At 34.1% G+C, this 19,516-nt stretch overlaps 1 protein-coding gene across 6 annotated transcripts in view; it reads left to right on the forward strand.

Moving 5' to 3' along the window:
- Positions 1-19,516, forward strand: part of RICTOR (RPTOR independent companion of MTOR complex 2) — a 135,802-nt gene that overhangs the window by 95,939 nt on the left and 20,347 nt on the right. For all 6 annotated transcript variants that reach the window (XM_019013496.4, XM_055367921.2, XM_019013497.4 and 3 more), the window contains 15 exons: positions 1,999-2,066; positions 5,651-5,733; positions 9,577-9,664; positions 10,179-10,269; positions 10,379-10,445; positions 10,884-10,964; positions 12,712-12,812; positions 14,571-14,736; positions 15,026-15,127; positions 15,251-15,297; positions 17,074-17,209; positions 17,625-17,824; positions 18,282-18,408; positions 18,779-18,943; positions 19,091-19,167. In XM_019013496.4, the coding sequence (XP_018869041.1) occupies positions 1,999-2,066; positions 5,651-5,733; positions 9,577-9,664; positions 10,179-10,269; positions 10,379-10,445; positions 10,884-10,964; positions 12,712-12,812; positions 14,571-14,736; positions 15,026-15,127; positions 15,251-15,297; positions 17,074-17,209; positions 17,625-17,824; positions 18,282-18,408; positions 18,779-18,943; positions 19,091-19,167 (1,599 nt within the window). The remainder of the gene's footprint in view (positions 1-1,998; positions 2,067-5,650; positions 5,734-9,576; positions 9,665-10,178; positions 10,270-10,378; positions 10,446-10,883; positions 10,965-12,711; positions 12,813-14,570; positions 14,737-15,025; positions 15,128-15,250; positions 15,298-17,073; positions 17,210-17,624; positions 17,825-18,281; positions 18,409-18,778; positions 18,944-19,090; positions 19,168-19,516) is intronic.

The following is a 19,516-nucleotide window of genomic DNA, read 5'->3' on the forward strand; positions in this document are numbered from 1 at the left end:
AAAAAAAAGTGGTTTCATACCTTCAGTCACAACATCCATCATTGTGAACTCATTCTCACCCTAACATACCATGATCTACTTTGAGCTAAGAGATCAAAGTAGATGTCCTCTAAGACTTCTCAAACTTATTCCTGCAAACTTTAGTTATGAATTGGAATTTGTAAGGCCCTTTCTTGGCTTCTTTTGAAATATAGACATTCTCTTATTGTGGAGAGTATATGAGTTTTCTGTTGCTGCACACCAAATAACAACAAGCATGATGGCTTAAAACAATACCAGTTTATTAGATCACAGTTTGATAGGTCAGAAGTCTGGCTCAGGTCCTTGCCTGGAGGCTCTGGTGAAGAATCCACTTCCAAGGTCATTCAGATTGTTGAGAAAATTTAGTTTCTTGCTACTGTACAACTGCTATGCCTTTTTCTTTACTGGCTGTCAGCTGGGGCCTACTTTCACCTTCTAGAGGCCTCCCACATTCCTCAGCACGTGGTCTTCTCGCTCTGCAAAGGCAACAATTCTGGAATCTTTCTACTGCTTTCAGCCTCTCTGACTTTTTCTTTGGCTACCAGCTAGAGAAAGCTCTCTAATTAGATCAAGCCTGCTATATGCTGTATACCCTTTCTTATGCTCTGCTAGACAATATAACATAAACATAGTTACAGTCATAGCGCTGATACCTCACCATGTTCACAGGACCCAGAGATCAGATCATGGAATCGTGGGATAGGGCCATATATAGAATTCTGCATATGATGATGGACAACAGGTGAACCTAGATATTTCTTAGAATTGGGAGGGTGGGGCTATTCCATCAGAATCCTTCCTTTCCTATTTGGTTTTGTACTTTCTTCTAAGTTTCTGGAGTATAAGCAGGTAGATATCAGGCCTGTAAATAAGGGTATATTATGACCAGGGAACAGGGAAATGACTGATTTTTAAAATATTACAAGTTTAATAGGTTAGAGATGGATTACCAAACAGTCAATGTATGTCACCAACTTTTTTAAGAGAAAGCACTGAAAGCTTAATCACACAGGTGTCTGATTCTCCCTTCTTCCAAGCCACCCCCGCCCCCATTTTCATTTCTGTTATTTTCTCATTTTAGCTGGTGCTGCATAGCTTAGTCTTTTTCTTTGAGCCTTTCAATCCACTTTTGTAGACTAATTGCTCACTAATATCTAATTTGACTTTCTGTCATTGCTGTTTATTCCTTCTACTTTTTGTTGCTGTTTTTCCCAGTTCTGTGATTTTTTGTATGCTCACAACCATTAAGAATTTAAGTAGGAAAGATTAAAAAAAAAGGTGGCACAGGAAAAAAGGCACAATTGACAGGGTAGACATGGTGGTTGGAGTGACATAAAGAGACACAATATTGCTATTAAGTATTGAAACTGGCCATAAGCCAACCATGAAAAATGTTTAATAGATATAAAAAATTCAATTGCTTAATTGTCATAACTATTGTAGAGGAGGGAATAATGGAAACAGTTGGGTACATAATTGTCAAGGAAGAAAGTAGCTGGTGATGTTAATATGTAGTTATAACATTTCAGTGACTATATAGGTTGTTGAACTTGCTTGTTGGAAACGTTCAAATAAGTTTAGAGCAAAGATTGTGAAGTAAAGAGTGTGTGATTAAAATTAAGAGGTTTTTGTGATAATTTTCTTTGCTAAGGGGCAGCCTAGTACCACAGATGCTTATTAAGCAGACTTAATGCTTAATTAAATCTTATCTAAGAATAGTTTTCAGAGAGAGCAGGAATATAGAACTGAGTAGAAAAGCAGAATTTATGACTTAAACGGTGTTGTGAATTTAAGTTCGAAGTCAGTTTATAATTGGCTAATTTGCTTTAGTGTAGATCTGATCTTTGTCTTGTTTTAATTTTATGTGTAAATGTTTAAACATTAGTGATAGCTCTTACTGTGATTTAGTAGCAGGAAAAAACTCATTTTAACATTTTATTTCATTGATTCTCCCCGCTGCCTCCCCACCCCCAACAGAGAAGACAGAGAAGCACGATTTCTAGCCAGTAAAATGGGAATCATAGCAACATTCCGATCATGGGCAGGTAGGTTACTCTACATTGCTTTATAACATCCAAGAAGAAAAACTAGACTGCTTTTTCAAATGTTAAATTATTATTGTAGCACCTAATTTAGATGCTAATCTAGTCTTACTTTGTATATTATTATTAGAACCAAAGGAATTCGTACAAAATTATTAAAATATGGTGAAGGAAATTTGTAATAGTCAATAGGAATTAGCTAATATTATGATCAGTATACACATATTTATTATTTGCCAGTCACTGTGCTAATGATTACCTGGGCAATTAAAAAAATTTAAGCATGATCTTTACCAAAAAAACCTACAAAACTTGAGTGTTAGCTGTGTATGTAACTAAAGTTTGTTACTTAAAGTACAGTGTAGTGTCATAAATACAAAATAAGCAAGATAGGCTATTAATAGTTCCAAATTTCTTGAGAATAGGGATTGTGCATGTTTTATCTTTCCATGGAATAAAAAGTAAGTATTGTTTTTAAAATAATACCACCATTAAATGTGTTGTTAATAACATTGGGTTTTTGCCATTAAGAGTAATTGAGAGTAATGGCAAAAACCGCAATTACTTTTGTACCCAATGTATTAATGATTATCTTCTTCCTTCTTGATTTAGTATTATTGTGAAGGGGTAGCATGGAAAAGAAGTAGCAATAAGCAAAAAAAGGAAATTCACCTAAACATTTCTGTGTACCTAGGTAACCCTAACTTAAAAATACCTTTTCCATACAAATGTTTACTCCAGCCATTTGTATGGAAAGGCCACTTGGCCCCTAACCAGTATGTTTCCAGGGATTTTCTCTGATCTCTTAGCAGCTTGGTAAAAAGCTCTGCCTTGCTATACCTCATAAATACCTATTTTCCTTACGCTGATGGACAACCGTAGGATTCTATGATGACTCAGCAGTCATACATACTTTTTTTAAATACTTCATCAGCTCCCCAGTACTTTGTTTTCTGTAGTTACAGTCATCTTCCTTTACCACTCCTCATCTTCCTTGTCATTAGAGCTGTTTGTATCTTACCAAAAAAATTAATTCTATCCTGCATCCTAGCTACTATCTCCTTATTCTTCGTACGTCCAGACTCTACGCTTCCTGTAATGATGTCTGTTTCTGCCAGTCTTTCCTTATTGCTCTTAAACATTTTTTTTACTGTTTCAATTTCCCCTGGAGCCCTTTTATAATGATTCATCATTAGAAACTTAGAGGGGTGGGGCTGGGTGCAGTCGCTCATGCTAAGGTGGGTGGATCACCTGAGGTCAGGGGTTCGAGACCAGCCTGGCCAGCATGGTGAAACCCTGTCTCTACTAAAAATACAAAAATTAGCCAGGTGTGGTGGCGGGCACCTGTAATCCCAGCTACTTGGGAGGCTGCAGCAGGAGAATTGCTTGAACCCAGGAGGTGGAGGTTGCAGTGAGCCAAGATTGCACCACTACACTTCAGCCTGGGCGACAGAGCGAGACTCTGTCTCAAAAAAAAAAGAAAGAAACTTAGAGGGGTGGGAGTCTTCTACCTTTCTATTGAAGTAAGAAGAGAAATATCAGCATTATAAGTTAAAACCTTGAAAGCATTTGTCTCATGGAAATAACTTCCTAAATAATATTTATATTCTGTAGTACTGTTTATAAGTTAAATAAACTTTTGTGTACTTGTAACATTATTTCTGTGATGTATTTCCAGTTCCAAATAACTGATTGAAAAATGACCTTTTAGAACACATTTTTTAATGAGATGCAACAGCCTGTTTTCCATATTAGCACAGAGTATGATCTTTTGAGACTATATCTTATCTGTAATTTCTTAAACTACTCTCAGACATCAAAATTTGCAAAATAGTATTTTGATACTTTAAGCAAATAAGGTTACCTAGTATGTTTCGATTTGAATTTTTATCCTGAATCTAAAGAGAACATAGAGACTGTTCATAAATATCTGTATGCTTAGCTGGAAGTACAGGGAGCTTTGGAGTCCTATAAGACATTTTAAAGAATGTTTTCCCTAACATGTCATAAAAAATTTGAAACATACAGAAAAATTGAAAAAACTATACAGTGAACACCCATATACTTCCACCTAGATTTTACTGTATTTGCTGTATTATATATCTGTCCATCCCACTGGGCGTTCATCAGTCCATCTATGTTATTCTAATATATCTTAAAGGAAGTTGCAGACATAGTCCTCTTCACTCCTGAACACTGCAGCATGCACATTATTAACTAGAATTAGATGTCTGTTTATGGTCCTGATTTGTTGTCGGGGGGAGAGATTTGAGGTAAAATTTACACACAGTGAAATGCACACATCATTAGTCTACTGTTTGATGCGTTTTGACAAATGCTTACACCTTTGTAATTCAAACCCTTTTCAATATATAGAACATTATCATTGCCCCAGAAAGTTCTCTTATACTCTTTCCTAGTCAGTTTTTGACTCCGTGCTCCTAAGAAGGAACCACCATTATTTTTGTGGCTTAGTTTTGCCTATTCTGAAACTTAATATTAGTGGAATCATACTGATAAGGCTTTTTTTGGTAAGGCTTCTTTCACTTGACAGAATGATTTTGATACTCATTTATGTTATTGTATATATCAGTAATATGTTCTTCTTTTTTGCTAAGTAATATTTCATGCAATGAACATTTCAGTTTTTGTTGGTTTTTTTTTTTTTTTTTTTTTGCCCTTCTGTTACTAGATTTGACTATTCAAAGCTCCTTTATCAAAGATAAAGCTTCTTTGAGCAATTCCATACAAGCTTTTTTTGTGGACATGAGTTTTCATTTCTCTTGCGTAAATACCTAAATGGAATTGCTGGGTCTGAGATTGGATGTATGTTTGTGTCCATGAGAAACTGCCAGACTTTTTCCCAAAATACTTACACTATTTTATACTCCCATCATCAGCATATGTGACTCCCAGTTGTTCTGCATCCTTGTCAGTATTTGGTGTTGTAAGTCTTTAATTTTAGCCATTCTAGTAGGTATATTTTGATTTCTTGTTATTAATATAGTTTGCATTTCCCTGATGACTAATGATATTGAGCATTTTGTGTGTATTTATTGGCTATTCATACGTCTTTTGTGACATGATTTTAATATGTTTAAAATTGTTCAACTTAGTTCTGTAACTTAAAAATTTTGAATCATATAATTTATTTGAAGTCTATTGCTTATACTCATGTGCATTCAGAATATTTTAGAATTGAACTTTAATAAATGCCAAGTAGAGTTTTTCACTTTAAAGTGAGGAGTATAAAAGAGGGGAGACAGACCATTGTCTGATTTTCTCCCGTGTTCTTACTCCCAGAGAAGAGTTCATCAGGCAGTCAGACTCATGAACTTTCTGGATATTAAACAGATACTGAAGATGGAATTTAAATGATGAAATTATTGGTAATCTCTAATCAATAGAGAAATACAGAGTATGCTTCAAATATATTTCAGTTATATAATAGTTCTTATGATGACCAAATAGTATCATAATCATATAATTTTGCCTAGAAAAATATGACAAATTTTATATTATACATTGCTATAGAAATTTTTTTGAAATTCATGCCAGTGATTTTTTTTTCTTTCTGTCCTCTTTAGGTATTATTAATTTATGTAAACCTGGAAATTCTGGGATCCAGTCTCTAATAGGAGTACTTTGCATACCAAATATGGAAATAAGGGTAGGTAAAAGTTATTAGGATTGTTTCATTCCTGGACCTTTAACAGTGGGAATTAATTATAAAAAAAAAATTATTTCAGGTGATGCGTTTTCCTCATTAGTTGTTAATCTAGATCATATTTTTAAAATACACAAGTAAATATTTACTACTTAGTTAAACCCTAAATATAATAGGAATCATTTAAAATATTGCTGTTGGCTGGGCACGGTGGCTCATGCCTGTAATCCCAGCACTTTGGGAGGCCGAAGTGGGTGGATCACGAGGTCAGGAGTTCAAGACCAGCCTGACCAACATGGTGAAACCCCATCTTTACTAAAAAAAAAAAAAAAAAAAAAAAAATACAAAAATTAGCTGGGCTTGGTGGCACACGCCTGTAATCCCAGCTACTCAGGAGGCTGAGGCAGGAGAATCGCTTGAACCCAGGAGGCGGAGGTTGCAGTGAGCTGAGATAGCGCCATTGCACTCCAGCCTGGGTGACAGAGCGAGACTCCATCTCAAAAAAAAAAAAAAAATTGCTGTTGTTAGGAATAATGGCTGTATTAAAAATTGAGTTGAGGCCGGACGTGGTGGCTCACGCCTGTAATCCCAGCACTTTGGGAGGCCAAGGCAGGTGGATCACCTGAGGTCAGGAGTTCGAGACCAGCCTCCTCAATATGGTGAAACCCCGTCTCTACTAAAAATACAAAAAATCAGCCAGGCTCCTGTAATCCCAGCTACTTAGGTGGTGGGCACCTGTAATCCCAAGTACTCAGGATGCTGAGGCAGGAGAATCACTTAAACCTGGGAGGTGGAGGTTGCAGTGAGCCAAGATCGCACCATTGCACTCCAGCCTGGGCAACAAGAGCGAAACTCCATCTCAAAAAAACAAAAAAAAGTTGAGTTGAAAATATGAACTTTATTATGCTTTATTCATTAAAACAATATAAACAACACACAAGGGCATTCTCACTATAAAAGGTTCAAGCACTACAGACTATGTTTAACAAAAGGTAAATGTATTTATGCCTTCTAACTTATGTTTTGTAATATGTGGTGAGATTTTATTTTAACGATGGTGGTTTTGATTAAAATAGAATTGTTAATATTTCTATATTAGGTATATTTCTAAATTATTTGTAAGAATTTGTATTATACAGTTAAATTGAATTTGAAGGAAAAGAGAATTCTTAAAGTGATTTTTTTCCTTTCTCCTTAAATGTTTTTATTTGTTTTAATTTTGTTTCTTTCTTTTGCCCTTCCTTATATGAACCAAACCTGGAGGTGAAAAATATTATTAGAAAATATTAGCCAGGTGTGCCTTGTTTAAATGTGAAATAGAAAGTATTTAGATAATGGAAATGGAAGGATATGATTATAAATGGAAAGATCTGTAAGCAGGTAACAAACTGTTGAGATAATTCACTTCTTACTGTAATAGGTGGAAAAAGAACATGGTCTTTGGAGAGTCTGACCAACTGGAGTTTAACCTCTGGTTTTATTTACTTTTTTGTTAGCTCCATGACCTTGGGACAATTGCTTTTTTGCACAATTAGGTTAATGAAAAATTTAATGACTAGATTAAGTGATGTATGTAGTAGTAAGCATTTAGTTATCCCTTCTGTAATATAGGCCTTACACAGTTTCAAAATATGGTATAATCATGCATTGGTTAATGATAGGAATGTGTTCTAAGAAACTCACTGTTAGATGATTTCATCCTGTGAACATCCCAGAATACTTACACAGACCTAGATGGTACAGCCTACTACACACCTAGGTTATGTGGTATAGCCTATTGCTTCTAAGCTACAAACCTGTATAGCATGTTACTGTACTGAGTACTGTAGGCAATTGTAACACAATGGAATTTGTGTATCTAAACATCTAAACATAGAAAAGGTACAATAAAAATACAGTATAAAAGATTAAAAATACTGGCCGGGCATGGTGGCTCACACCTGTAATCGTAGCACTTTGGGAGGCCGAGGCGGGCGGATCATGAGATCAGGAGATCGAGACCATCCTGGCTAACACGGTGAAACCTGTCTCTACTAAAAATAGAAAAAACAGCCGGGCATGGTGGCAGGCACCTGTAGTCCCAGCTACTTGGGAGGCTGAGGCAGGAGAATGGTGTGAACCTGGGAGGCGGAGCTTGCAGTGAGCCGAGATCACGCCACTGCACTTCAGCCTGGGCCACAGAGCAAGACTCCATCTCAAAAAAAAAAAAAAAAATTAAAAATACAGCACCTATATAGGGTACTTACAGTGCATGGAGCTTATGGGACTAATAGTAGCTCTGGATGAGTCAATGTGTGAGAAGTGAGTGAATGTTAAGACCTAGGACATGACTGTACACTACTGTAGACTTTACAGACTTGTACACTTAGGCTACATTTAATTTATTAAAATTCTTTTCTTCAAAAATAATTAGCTTACTGTAACCTTTTTTACTTTATAACTTTCAAATTTTTTAAACTTTTGACTCTTGCAATAATATTTAGCTTAAAACACAAACACATTGTATAGGTGTCCAAAAGTTTTTTGGTTTTATATCCTTATTCTATAAGATTTTTCTGTTTTTAAATTGTTTTACTTTTTAAACTTTTTTGTTAAAAACAAAAACACAGGCCAGGTGCGGTGGCTCACACCTGTAATCCCAGCACTTTGGGAGGCCAAGGTGGGCAGATCACCTGAGGTCAGGAGTTCGAGACCAGCCTGGCCAACATGGTGAAACCCCCATCGCTGCTAAAAATACAAAAATTAGCCGGGCGTGGTGGCAGGTGCCTATAATCCCAGCTACTCAGGAGGCTGTGGCAGGAGAATTGCTTGAACCCGGGAGGTGGAGGTTGCAGTGAGCCGAGATTGTGCCACTGCCCTCCAGCCTGGGAGATGAGCGAGACTGCCTCAAAAAAAACAAAAAAAACAAAAAAACTCCTCCCCCGCCAAACACACACTAGCCTAGGCCTATACAGGGTTAGGATCATCAGTATCACTGTCTTCCACCTCCATACCTTGTATGTCTGGAATGTCTCCAGGGGCAGTATACTGGAATGTCTCCAGCGGCAGTATACATGAATGAAGCTGTCATGTGATAACCATGTCTTGTTATGGACCTACCTGAGGCTGTTTTACAGTTAACTTTTTTTTTTTTTTTTTTTTTTTTTTTTACGAGGCAGGGTCTTGCTGTCACCCAGGCTAGAGTGCAGTGGAATGATCATAGCTCACTGCATCCTCGAACTCCTCAACTCAAGTGATCCTCTTGCCCCAGCCTCCCGAGTAGCTAGGACTACAGGAACGTGCCACCACACCCAGTGAATTTTTAAATTTTTTGTAGAGATGGGGTTTCACTATGTTCCTAGTCTCAAAATTCTGGCCTCAAGCAATCCTCCCACCTTGGCTTCCCAAAGTGCTTTTTTTTTTTTTAAAGTATAGAAGTACACTCTAAGATAATGATAAAAGGTATAGTATAGTAAATAGGTAAACCAGTAACATAGTCATTTATTATCATTATCAGGTATTATGTAATTGTACATAATTCCATATATAATGCTTTTAAACAACTGGCAGTGCAGTGGGTTTTTTTACTCCAGCATCACCACAAACAGTTCAGTAATACTGCCCTGTGACAGACAATATGACTGCTGCTACAGTTTCACTAGGCGATAGGAATTTTTCAGCTTCATCATAATCTTAGGGAATGACCATCGTATATGTGGTCCATCATTCACTAAAATATTGTTATGTGACATGTCATTGTATTAATAGTTCTGTTTTTATCATTTTAAAAATAATGTGAATAGGACATTTAAAAATCTTAAAAGTGTTTCATAAAAATAAATGAGGTGTATTTGTTTGCTAATTTAGCGAGGTCTACTTGAAGTGCTTTATGATATATTTCGTCTTCCTCTACCTGTTGTGACTGAGGAGTTCATAGAAGCACTACTCAGTGTAGGTAAGTATTGAAGTACATTTGTATCTTTTCATATATTGTAATTTTTATTTAATGGAGACAGTTCCTAAAAGGAGAAATACTAAATATTGAACACTATTTTCTTTTCTTGCTGCATAATTGTGACAGGAAATTAATATAAAAATAAAACCTCAAGTTCCTAAGACTGAGAAATTTTAATTTCTTCCTTATCACCTTGGCTCTAAGAGCAATTAAATTAATAGGAATGGGCCAAAAAAGGAAGAGAGGAGACAGTAAGAAACCTATGTAATCCTCAGATTATCTAATTCTCATCTTATTTGAGCCAAATGACTTAAAGTACTGAAGTCCCAAAATGAAGAAAATTAGATCTGCGTATATTTACATAACTAATTTTTGTCTGTATCTTTTTGAATGTATGGTATTTAACCAGCACTTTTTAAAGTTCTTTATAGTCTGGCTAGCTGATGGTTTTATACTTATCTGAAATGTTTCAGTGATATCTAATGTTTTCCCTACCATATTTTAACTAATTTAGATCCAGGGAGGTTCCAAGACAGTTGGAGGCTTTCAGATGGCTTTGTGGCAGCTGAGGCAAAAACTATTCTTCCTCATCGTGCCAGATCCAGGTAGAATTTAAAATAAAAAGGGTTTCAATTTATTAGAATTAGGGTTTTTATGTTAGACTGTGTAATCTATGAAACTTTATTTAAATTATTTCTGTGCTGTTTTTTCCAGGCCAGACCTCATGGATAATTATTTGGCACTGATACTCTCTGCATTTATTCGTAATGGACTTTTAGAGGTAAGACTTATAAACCTTATTTTATTCCATTTTGTTTATTTTCTCTAACAGATTCTTTCATGCCAGGTGTGGTGGCTCACACCTGTAATCCCAAAACTTTGAGAAGCCAAGGCAGGCGGATCACTTCAGTCCAGGAGTTCGAGACCAGCCTGACCAACATAGTGAAACTGTGTCTCAACTAAAAATACAAAAATTAGCCATGCATGGTGGCATACCCCTGTAGTCCCAGCTACTCAGGAGGCTGACACACGAGAATTGCTTGAACCCGGAAGGCAGAGGTTATACTGAGTTGAGATCTTGCCGTTGCATTCCAGCCTGGGCAACAGAGCGAGACTCTTGTCTTAAAAAAAAAAAAAATTTTTGAAAAATAAATCTGATGCATAAATGTTTTCATGTGTATTATTTTGCAACAGTGGTGTTATCTTTTTATTTTCAAAGGGTCTAGTTGAAGTGATAACAAACAGTGATGATCATATCTCAGTTAGAGCTACCATCCTTTTAGGAGAGCTTTTACATATGGTAAGTTTAGCAACTTCTGATTATATGTTTCATACCTTTAATGTTTGAATTTATAAAACAAGTTATTTTAATAGTGTTGCTTTGTATTATGTCAAAAATAAATTTGCATTTCTTATAAATGTTTATCTTTGCATTAGAAAAATCCCTTGGTACTGTATCCTGAGATAGATACGTATGTGCAGGCATGCGCATGCACACGCATATTTTGATTGGTTTTGTAAATGGAATAAATATACAACATACAAAGTACTGAAATGTTGATTTTTACACTCACTTTCAAAGTTGACATTTTCGTCCTGTAAATCTTAACTGATCTCAGAAAGACCTCCTAAGAAGCAAGAAATTGCAAAACTATGGATACTACTTCAGTCTGCTAAGAATGTACTTGATACATGGTAGTCAGTGCCTGAATTTTAGAAAGCTTTGTGCAGAAGCTTTAAATGTAGTCTTGGTTGAACATTATAGTCTTTTCTATAAACTTGTAGTTTGAGGTTCAGAAGATGGGTTTTTTTTTGTTTTGTTTTGTTTTTTGTTTTTCTTTTCACCATGATTTTGTGATTACAGTAACTTTTGGAAAGTAGGAGCTAGGAAAGTGATTTGACAATTCTTACTGTCAGCAAATCAATCAATGAGGGATCCCTGATAGTTTGCAAGGTAGGAATTTATATTTTTAGATTACTTACTAGTTAGTAAATACAAAATAAAAAGAACCATTTAAAACTCATTAAGGAAGAATTGATTCTATGGCAAATCTTTTGAAATTATGTCACAGTTTGCTATTTTTAGCAGATGTTTTTTGTTTAGGTTTTTCTTTCTTGATCTCTTCCCCTCCTCCCCACCCTTGTTTTCCCTTCATAGCAACTGGGCTATGTGAGTGAGGTAAAGAGCATTAAGCAGAATTTAATTTAACTTTCTTTTTTTAAATCAGTGAATTATTTAGCTGCTTGCTCTGTTCTTTTTTGGCCCATCTGTGAAAGAATTATATATAGTCAGAGGCTTTCAGGTCTGATTATTTGTCTTTTAATTCTTAAAAGATACCATTTCCTGTTCAAGAATACCATTATTCAGAGTTATTTGCTTTTATATGAAGGAATCTCTATACATTTCATCTTTTTCCCTTGTCCCATACCTAGAATTCTATAATTTTCTTGAAATAAAAGAGCTGGTTATTTTGCTTATTATTCTTGCATTTTCTATCTTCCACATTTGATCGATGTACTTGTCTTCATTGATAGCTGGTTGGGTGGTGAGGTTTTTGTTTGGAAAGTAGAAATTAATATTTCTTATTTTAAAGATTATGGCATATGGGACAAATCTATTTTGAGAAAGTAGTTTTTAAACTTAAGAAGTCAACTCATAAATTTGGATATGGCATCTAGCATTTTAAATGTTATTTTAAACATAACTTAGGTTGATTCCTGTAATGTTTTGACATATAATCCCTTCTGGGCATTTAAGAATTGAGTTTAACTGGGTACCACTTAAAACCATAATATTATAATAAAGAATCTATGAAACTTAATGGTTATGTTAATATGTGTGTATCTTTATATTCCATCCTTGTTGAAAGTATTATAGATATGATAAAAATATAAATAAGCATGTATTGGGGAAAATAAGTTAATTTTATGAGTAAAACCTCAGAATTTGTAATAGTCTTAAATACAGCATTATATGTGCAGGTTATCTGTGACATAAACTCTTTCTACTTCTGAAAACTCATGTAAAATGTTATGCTTCATTTTAGGCAAACACAATTCTTCCTCATTCACATAGCCATCATTTGCACTGCTTGCCAACCCTAATGAATATGGCTGCATCCTTTGATATCCCCAAGGAAAAGAGACTGTAAGTATCAGAGCTTTAGCAAAGCTTTTGTTTGATATATTTAATATCGAATTAGATTATTGTCTCTTCTTTTAAAAAAAAATAGTATGGATAGGTTGTGGTGGGAAATTCTTTTAAGGAATTTGCTAAAGGAAAAATTAATAGTTCTAAAAATATTTAATAATTTGTCTTTTAGGCTGCAAAATACTAATAGTTTAATAAAATCACTTTTTTTCTAGTATGTTTGTAGACAAGGACATAGAATGGTTATCATATTACTAAAAATGTTAGCTGAGAGGTTTTTGGACTCCTTTATGTCATGAGCAGCAATTCTGGCTCTTTTTTTTATGTCTATGAACTATTTCAAATAAAGCTTTACAGTATTAATATATTCTTTTATTTGCATGGTTAAAAATGTTGCAATTTAGTAACAAGTACTACTGGGCCACATAGCAATAAGCTGAACTCCTGCTACTAAAGGAGATACTGCAAACATAGAATTTACTAACAAAATTATGGTAATACAATTGTAGCTCTGCTGGAATTCCAGTGCTAATAATAAAATATATATAAAAGGTAATGATGGAAGTGTTCAATTGGGAAGTGCTAGAAAGAACTTAGTTTGACTTGGCAAAGATTATATCTAGGCTAGGAATGTCTTTTTGTGGTTGTTTTTTTATTTTGTTATTATGATCAAAACCATATATGGACGATTTTATTTTTTTGCTTGATGTTAGTGAAATGGAGTTTTTTAGCTATTCGAAACTATGTATTTTTGTTAAGAGTTATAGTACATTTTTGAAAAGTTTACTTAGCTTTAATAATAAAGTACGCTTAATAATCTGTTAATTTTCATTCTGCCATTGGAAATACTGTTCAACAGACCAAAGTTGTCTTATAAACTGAGGGCATTAGGAGTTATCTCAGTTCTGTCTCTAGGCTTACATCAGTAATAGTAGCTTTTAGCTTTTATATTAGTAGTTTCATGATGGAAGAATGTACTTTCCCAGTACCTGATAGACCTAAACTCTGGGTTAGATTATGGCCACAAATTCCAGGGTTCATCAGGAATTCAAATTTATCTTCAGAATTCCAGTAAGAATAGTCCTCTTAAAATAGTTTTATCTTTAGCTCAGTAAGCTTTCTTTATTGATAAATACTTGCCAGTCAGCACATCCCAATATTTAAAAATTCTACTTACTAGAAATTCTGAAGGTGAGACTTGCTACCAAATTCTTGAAAGTGACACTTTTATTTACCACAAAGAATTAAATATAATTTATAAAAATATACCATTTACAGTTACAGACCAATGTGGAAAATAGAGACTGTTCAGTTGATACTGGGATCATTGATTATCCATATGGGAGTACAGTGAAATTATTTCAACCTCATATCATAAACAAAAATAAGTTTCAGTCGGATTAAGGATTTATACGTGAAAAGCAGAGCTTTAAAATTTCGATAAGAAAATATAGAAAACTAGGTTTCTGACCTTGTAGGAGTTCTTAAAACTGATATACAAAAAATACCTACCACCATAGAAGAAAAGTTTAGTAAGTACATGTTCAATTGCATCTAAATAATCAGTGTGTCTTTATATAAATCAGTAGTGTTGTTTATTTTTTGTATTTGTCTCTCCAAATTTGATGAAATAATTTACTTTATCAATAATAATTTCTAGCCTTGATCTTACGTAAGCTTTAATAATTTACCAAGGTAATCTCTTAAATTATATTGGTCTTGCTACTGTATTGATTGAATTGTTTTTCTCGTTAGGCGAGCCAGTGCAGCCTTGAACTGTTTAAAACGCTTCCATGAAATGAAGAAACGAGGACCTAAGCCTTATAGTCTTCATTTAGACCACATTATTCAGAAAGCAATTGCAACACACCAGAAACGGGATCAGTATCTCCGAGTTCAGAAAGATATATTTGTTCTTAAGGTGCTGACATGAAATCATGATTTTCCACTTAAACACAACATCTTAATTCCTTAACCACTGGATTTTAGTATGCATGTATTTGAGTTTACACTTCTCTTCATGCATATGAATTTTCAGATGGCTTCTGAGTTTTATAATTTGGAGATGGGTTTTTATAACTTTAAAGTTAAAAAACCTTGATCTATCCTTAAATGGAAAAGCTGCCTTTCATTTTTTCAAATTTGAACTTAGTTTTCTGATATGAGGACAGTTTGCCTTAATTTTTCTTATTACTTTCTGATGATTTTAGGATACAGAGGAAGCTCTTTTAATTAACCTTAGAGATAGCCAAGTCCTTCAACATAAAGAGAATCTTGAATGGAATTGGAATCTTATAGGGACCATTCTTAAGGTATGAAAAGATACTTCATGGTAATGGCTTGTCTTTAATTTTATTATTAATTATAACATAATTATCTTATATGTTTGAGAATTGATAAGTACATATGTAATATAACATATTATGTTTTTCTAGTGGCCAAATGTAAATCTAAGAAACTATAAAGATGAACAGTTACACAGGTATGTAAGAACTATTTTGCATTTAAATTTAAAGAACTTAAATATGGATATTAGGCCTAATGCCTGCTAAAATATGTAATAATTTTAAAGTCATATACATACATTTTAACAATGTCTCTTCAATAAGTACTCATATATTTTTTAATATAGTCTTATTTTATAACCAAAACATATTAGCAAATTCTTTTTCTAGTTATTTACATTCTGCTTTTGGTTTTGGAATAGATGAAGTAGTTGAGATGAAAGTTTTTCAAATTGGGGTAATATCAATTGTATAGTGGGTCTTAGCCCTGACATATGAGGATGACATAATAAGGACTTATATTTTTAATATACAACTTTTATTCCTGTTTGACTTGGGAGTTATCCATTATGACTGCTGTTTACATTCTCCTTAACCACACCTTCCATAACCCGTGCAAATGTTTGTAGCGTGAAGAACACTTTAAGCTACGATGCTGTTCTTCATTACACCCATATGTTTTTACTCCTGAGTTTAGACTAACCAGCTATTACTACTGATCTCAGAAAGAGGTCCTTAGTATGTTTGAGAAATTCATGTCATTAACATTATTATTTGATTGCATTCTGTATTCATGATATGTAACCTAATATCTATAAAAGTTTTAAGAAATAAAGATAACTTATAAATTGCACTGAAATAAAAAAGCATAGTACTAACTTTTTATACTCCTTGAGAACACAGATGATGTCTTACTCAACTTTGTTTTCCCAGCTCCTGGATTGGACACCTCTGTTGGATTGAATTGTAGTGCATGAAATTGAACTGAACTAAATTCAATAGAAGCTTAGAACATAATGTTGAAAGATATAATGTTGAAAGATCATAAATTATGTCTATAAATTCACTGGCCTAAATTGCAACTTTCATGCTTGACCGTTTGCCTAATTGTGAAAAACCAACAAAATCATAGTGTAGTATCTTACAATTATCTTAACAATAGAACATTATTGAGCCATGGGACAAAGTTCTTCATGAATACAATAGAAGAAAATTTAAGTTCAGGTGACATCCTCATTTATCCAATTTTTATATTCTAGCTATGTTAAATCTGCATTCATCCGTCTAGCATCTTTCTTCTCCTTTATTTTTTCTAACCATCTCACCATAAAATTCTTACTCCACAGAGATATTTTTTTAAATGAAGGTTTTTTGTTTGCTTGGTTTTGGGGGGTTTTTTTGGTATGAAATGTACTGTATTAGTCCATTCTCATGCTGCTATAAATACTGCCTGAGACTGGCAGTTATTTATAACTGCCTCTACAGATAATGTAGAAATTATCTATAAAGGAAAGAGGTTTAATTGACTCACAATTCCACCTGGCTAGGGAGGCCTCAGGAAACATAACTGTGGCAGAAGGGGAAGCAAAAATATCCTCCTTCATATGGCAGCAGGAGAGAGAAGTACAGAGCACAGGGGGAAAAGCTGGTGATAAAACCATCAGATGTGAGAACTCACTCACTGTCACGAGAACAGCATAAGGGTAACCGCCCCCATAATCTTATCTCCTCTTATGAGGTCCCTTTCATGACATGTGGGCATTATGGGAACTACAATTCAAGATGAGATTTGGGTGGGGGCACAGGCAGACCGTATCATGTACCAAACACTTTTAATACATTTCTTGCCATTTATCCCAATGGTTCAGACCCAAAACATATTCTGAAAGCCTTATTATGTCATAAGTAATGGTTAAGATTCTAAAATAATTGCTTCATTTCTTACCTTGTTGCTACTTGTGTTTTGATTTTAGGTTTGTACGAAGACTACTTTATTTTTACAAGCCCAGCAGTAAATTATATGCCAACCTGGATCTGGATTTTGCCAAGGCCAAACAGCTCACGGTTGTAGGTTGCCAGTTTACAGAATTTCTTCTTGAATCTGAAGAGGTGGGCATTCTGAATATTTTCCAGAGCAAATGTTTTTTATTGAATTTGCTTCCCTTACCCTCCCTCTTTTTCCACCTTGTATTTTGCTTTTATTTCTGAATATGCATAAGCCGTATTTGGAAACATAAGAAATGATCCCAGACCTAGAGTTGAATCCCGACTTAGTCACTAGTTATGAGACTGGGCAAGTTATCTGCCCTCTAGAAGACCTGGTTTACTCTTCTGTAAAATGGAGAATAATATCATCTCCATGCAGCATTGTGTTGAAGTGGATTAGAAACAGGTACTCACTGATTGATAGCTGTTATTGGTAACTTCATCATTATTAGTAAGTTTTTGTACTTGATTGAAGTTGATTTTCTAATTACAGATTTTGAATGCTTTTCTCACAATATCACAATGTATTTACTTTTAGGATGGGCAAGGATACTTAGAAGATCTAGTAAAGGATATTGTTCAGTGGCTCAATGCTTCATCTGGAATGAAACCTGAAAGAAGTCTTCAAAATAATGGTTTATTGACCACCCTTAGTCAACACTACTTTTTATTTATTGGAACACTTTCTTGCCACCCTCATGGAGTTAAAATGCTGGAAAAATGCAGTGTATTTCAGTGGTGAGCATTCCCAGATTTTGTTGCAATATATACATGAACTTTATTTTTAATGTAGTTAGATATGGTATGCTTTTTAGTCTGTGTACGTGTGTTTGGTTAAGTTTTATTTTAAATTAGCATTATCTTTGCTTTAATATTCTTTTTAAAATTGTTGTTATTAAATGCTTTCTTTCCAAAAAGCTTGTTTATATTAGGAATTTTAAAAATATACGTTGAACTGACTTCATGCTCTTCCCACTCCAGCATTCAAAATAGTAACTATGTGTGATGATTGATGTGTTCATTGATTGTGGTAATCTTCACAATGTATGTGTATATCAAATCAAGTTATACACTTTGAATAATACAATTTTTATTTGTCATTTATACTTCAGTAAAGCTGGAAAAAATATTTGTTTAATTAATGTATCAATATAGTAATTTCTTTTAACCATTCTTATTTTTTTTTTCTTTTAAGTCTCCTTAATCTTTGCTCCTTGAAAAACCAAGATCACTTGCTAAAACTTACTGTTTCTAGCTTGGACTATAGCAGAGATGGATTGGCTAGAGTCATCCTTTCCAAAATTTTAACTGCAGCTACTGATGTGAGTATAACATAGCCAGTAAAACTATTTTTATAACCAATTAATTCACTACTTTATGAATTTTGGGCTAAGTAAAATTAATTTTAAGTTCTAAGGATATGATATGGAAATTGAGTTTACTTTAAAATTCTAGTTTCTCCAAGGAACTGCATATAGTACTCAGATTTTTGTATCACGGGGAAGAAGCTGCTAGATAGAAAGGGAGGTATTTTATTTTACAAGAACCAAAAAAGTATTCATATCAAGGGCTAGACCACCAATTCCAGGCATTCTTCCCTTTTCAAGTAGCAGGACTATCCCAAAATAAAATCAAATAGGCTATTTATGCTGAAGTTTTTTTTTTTTTTAATGTATTCATTTATCCTTATAGGCCTGCAGACTCTATGCAACAAAACATTTAAGGGTATTATTGAGAGCTAATGTTGAATTCTTTAATAATTGGGGAATTGAGTTGTTAGTGACCCAGCTACATGATAAAAACAAAACGATTTCCTCTGAAGCTCTTGATATCCTCGATGAAGCATGTGAAGACAAGGTAAAGGTTCATTTTTTATAATTTAATACTTAAATTTTTTTGAAATACTCATTTGACAATTTTGTAAAAGTATATAATAGGCATTTTGGAACTAAAAATTTTGCTATTTTTGTGCAATTGTAAAAAAATAATGATAATCTCTTTTAGGCCAATCTTCATGCTCTCATTCAGATGAAACCAGCATTATCCCACCTTGGAGACAAGGGTTTGCTTCTCCTGCTGAGGTAAATTTTAAGTAAATTTTCTGTTATTTTTTTTGTTGTGTTCTTTGGCAGCGTATATTAAAGATAGATTCAAATCCAAATGGGAAGTACGCTAAAGAGTTTACCTTTTAATATTGAAACATTGTCTTTTCATTGTTTTGGGTTTTTCTTTTTTTTTAATTTTTTTGGTCTGTTCATACTTTTCATGACATTTTCCTTTTTTTTTTTTTTTTTTTTAATTGAGACGGCCTCGCTTTGTCATCCAGGCCAGAGTGCAATGGTCCAATGTTGGCTCGATGCAACCACTGCCTCCCAAGTTCAAGTGATTCTCCTGCCTCAGCCTCCCAAGTAGCTGGGACTAAAGGTGCAC

The sequence above is a fragment of the Gorilla gorilla genome, chromosome 19 (assembly GCF_029281585.2).
Source record: "Gorilla gorilla gorilla isolate KB3781 chromosome 19, NHGRI_mGorGor1-v2.1_pri, whole genome shotgun sequence".
NCBI lineage: Eukaryota > Metazoa > Chordata > Mammalia > Primates > Hominidae > Gorilla > Gorilla gorilla.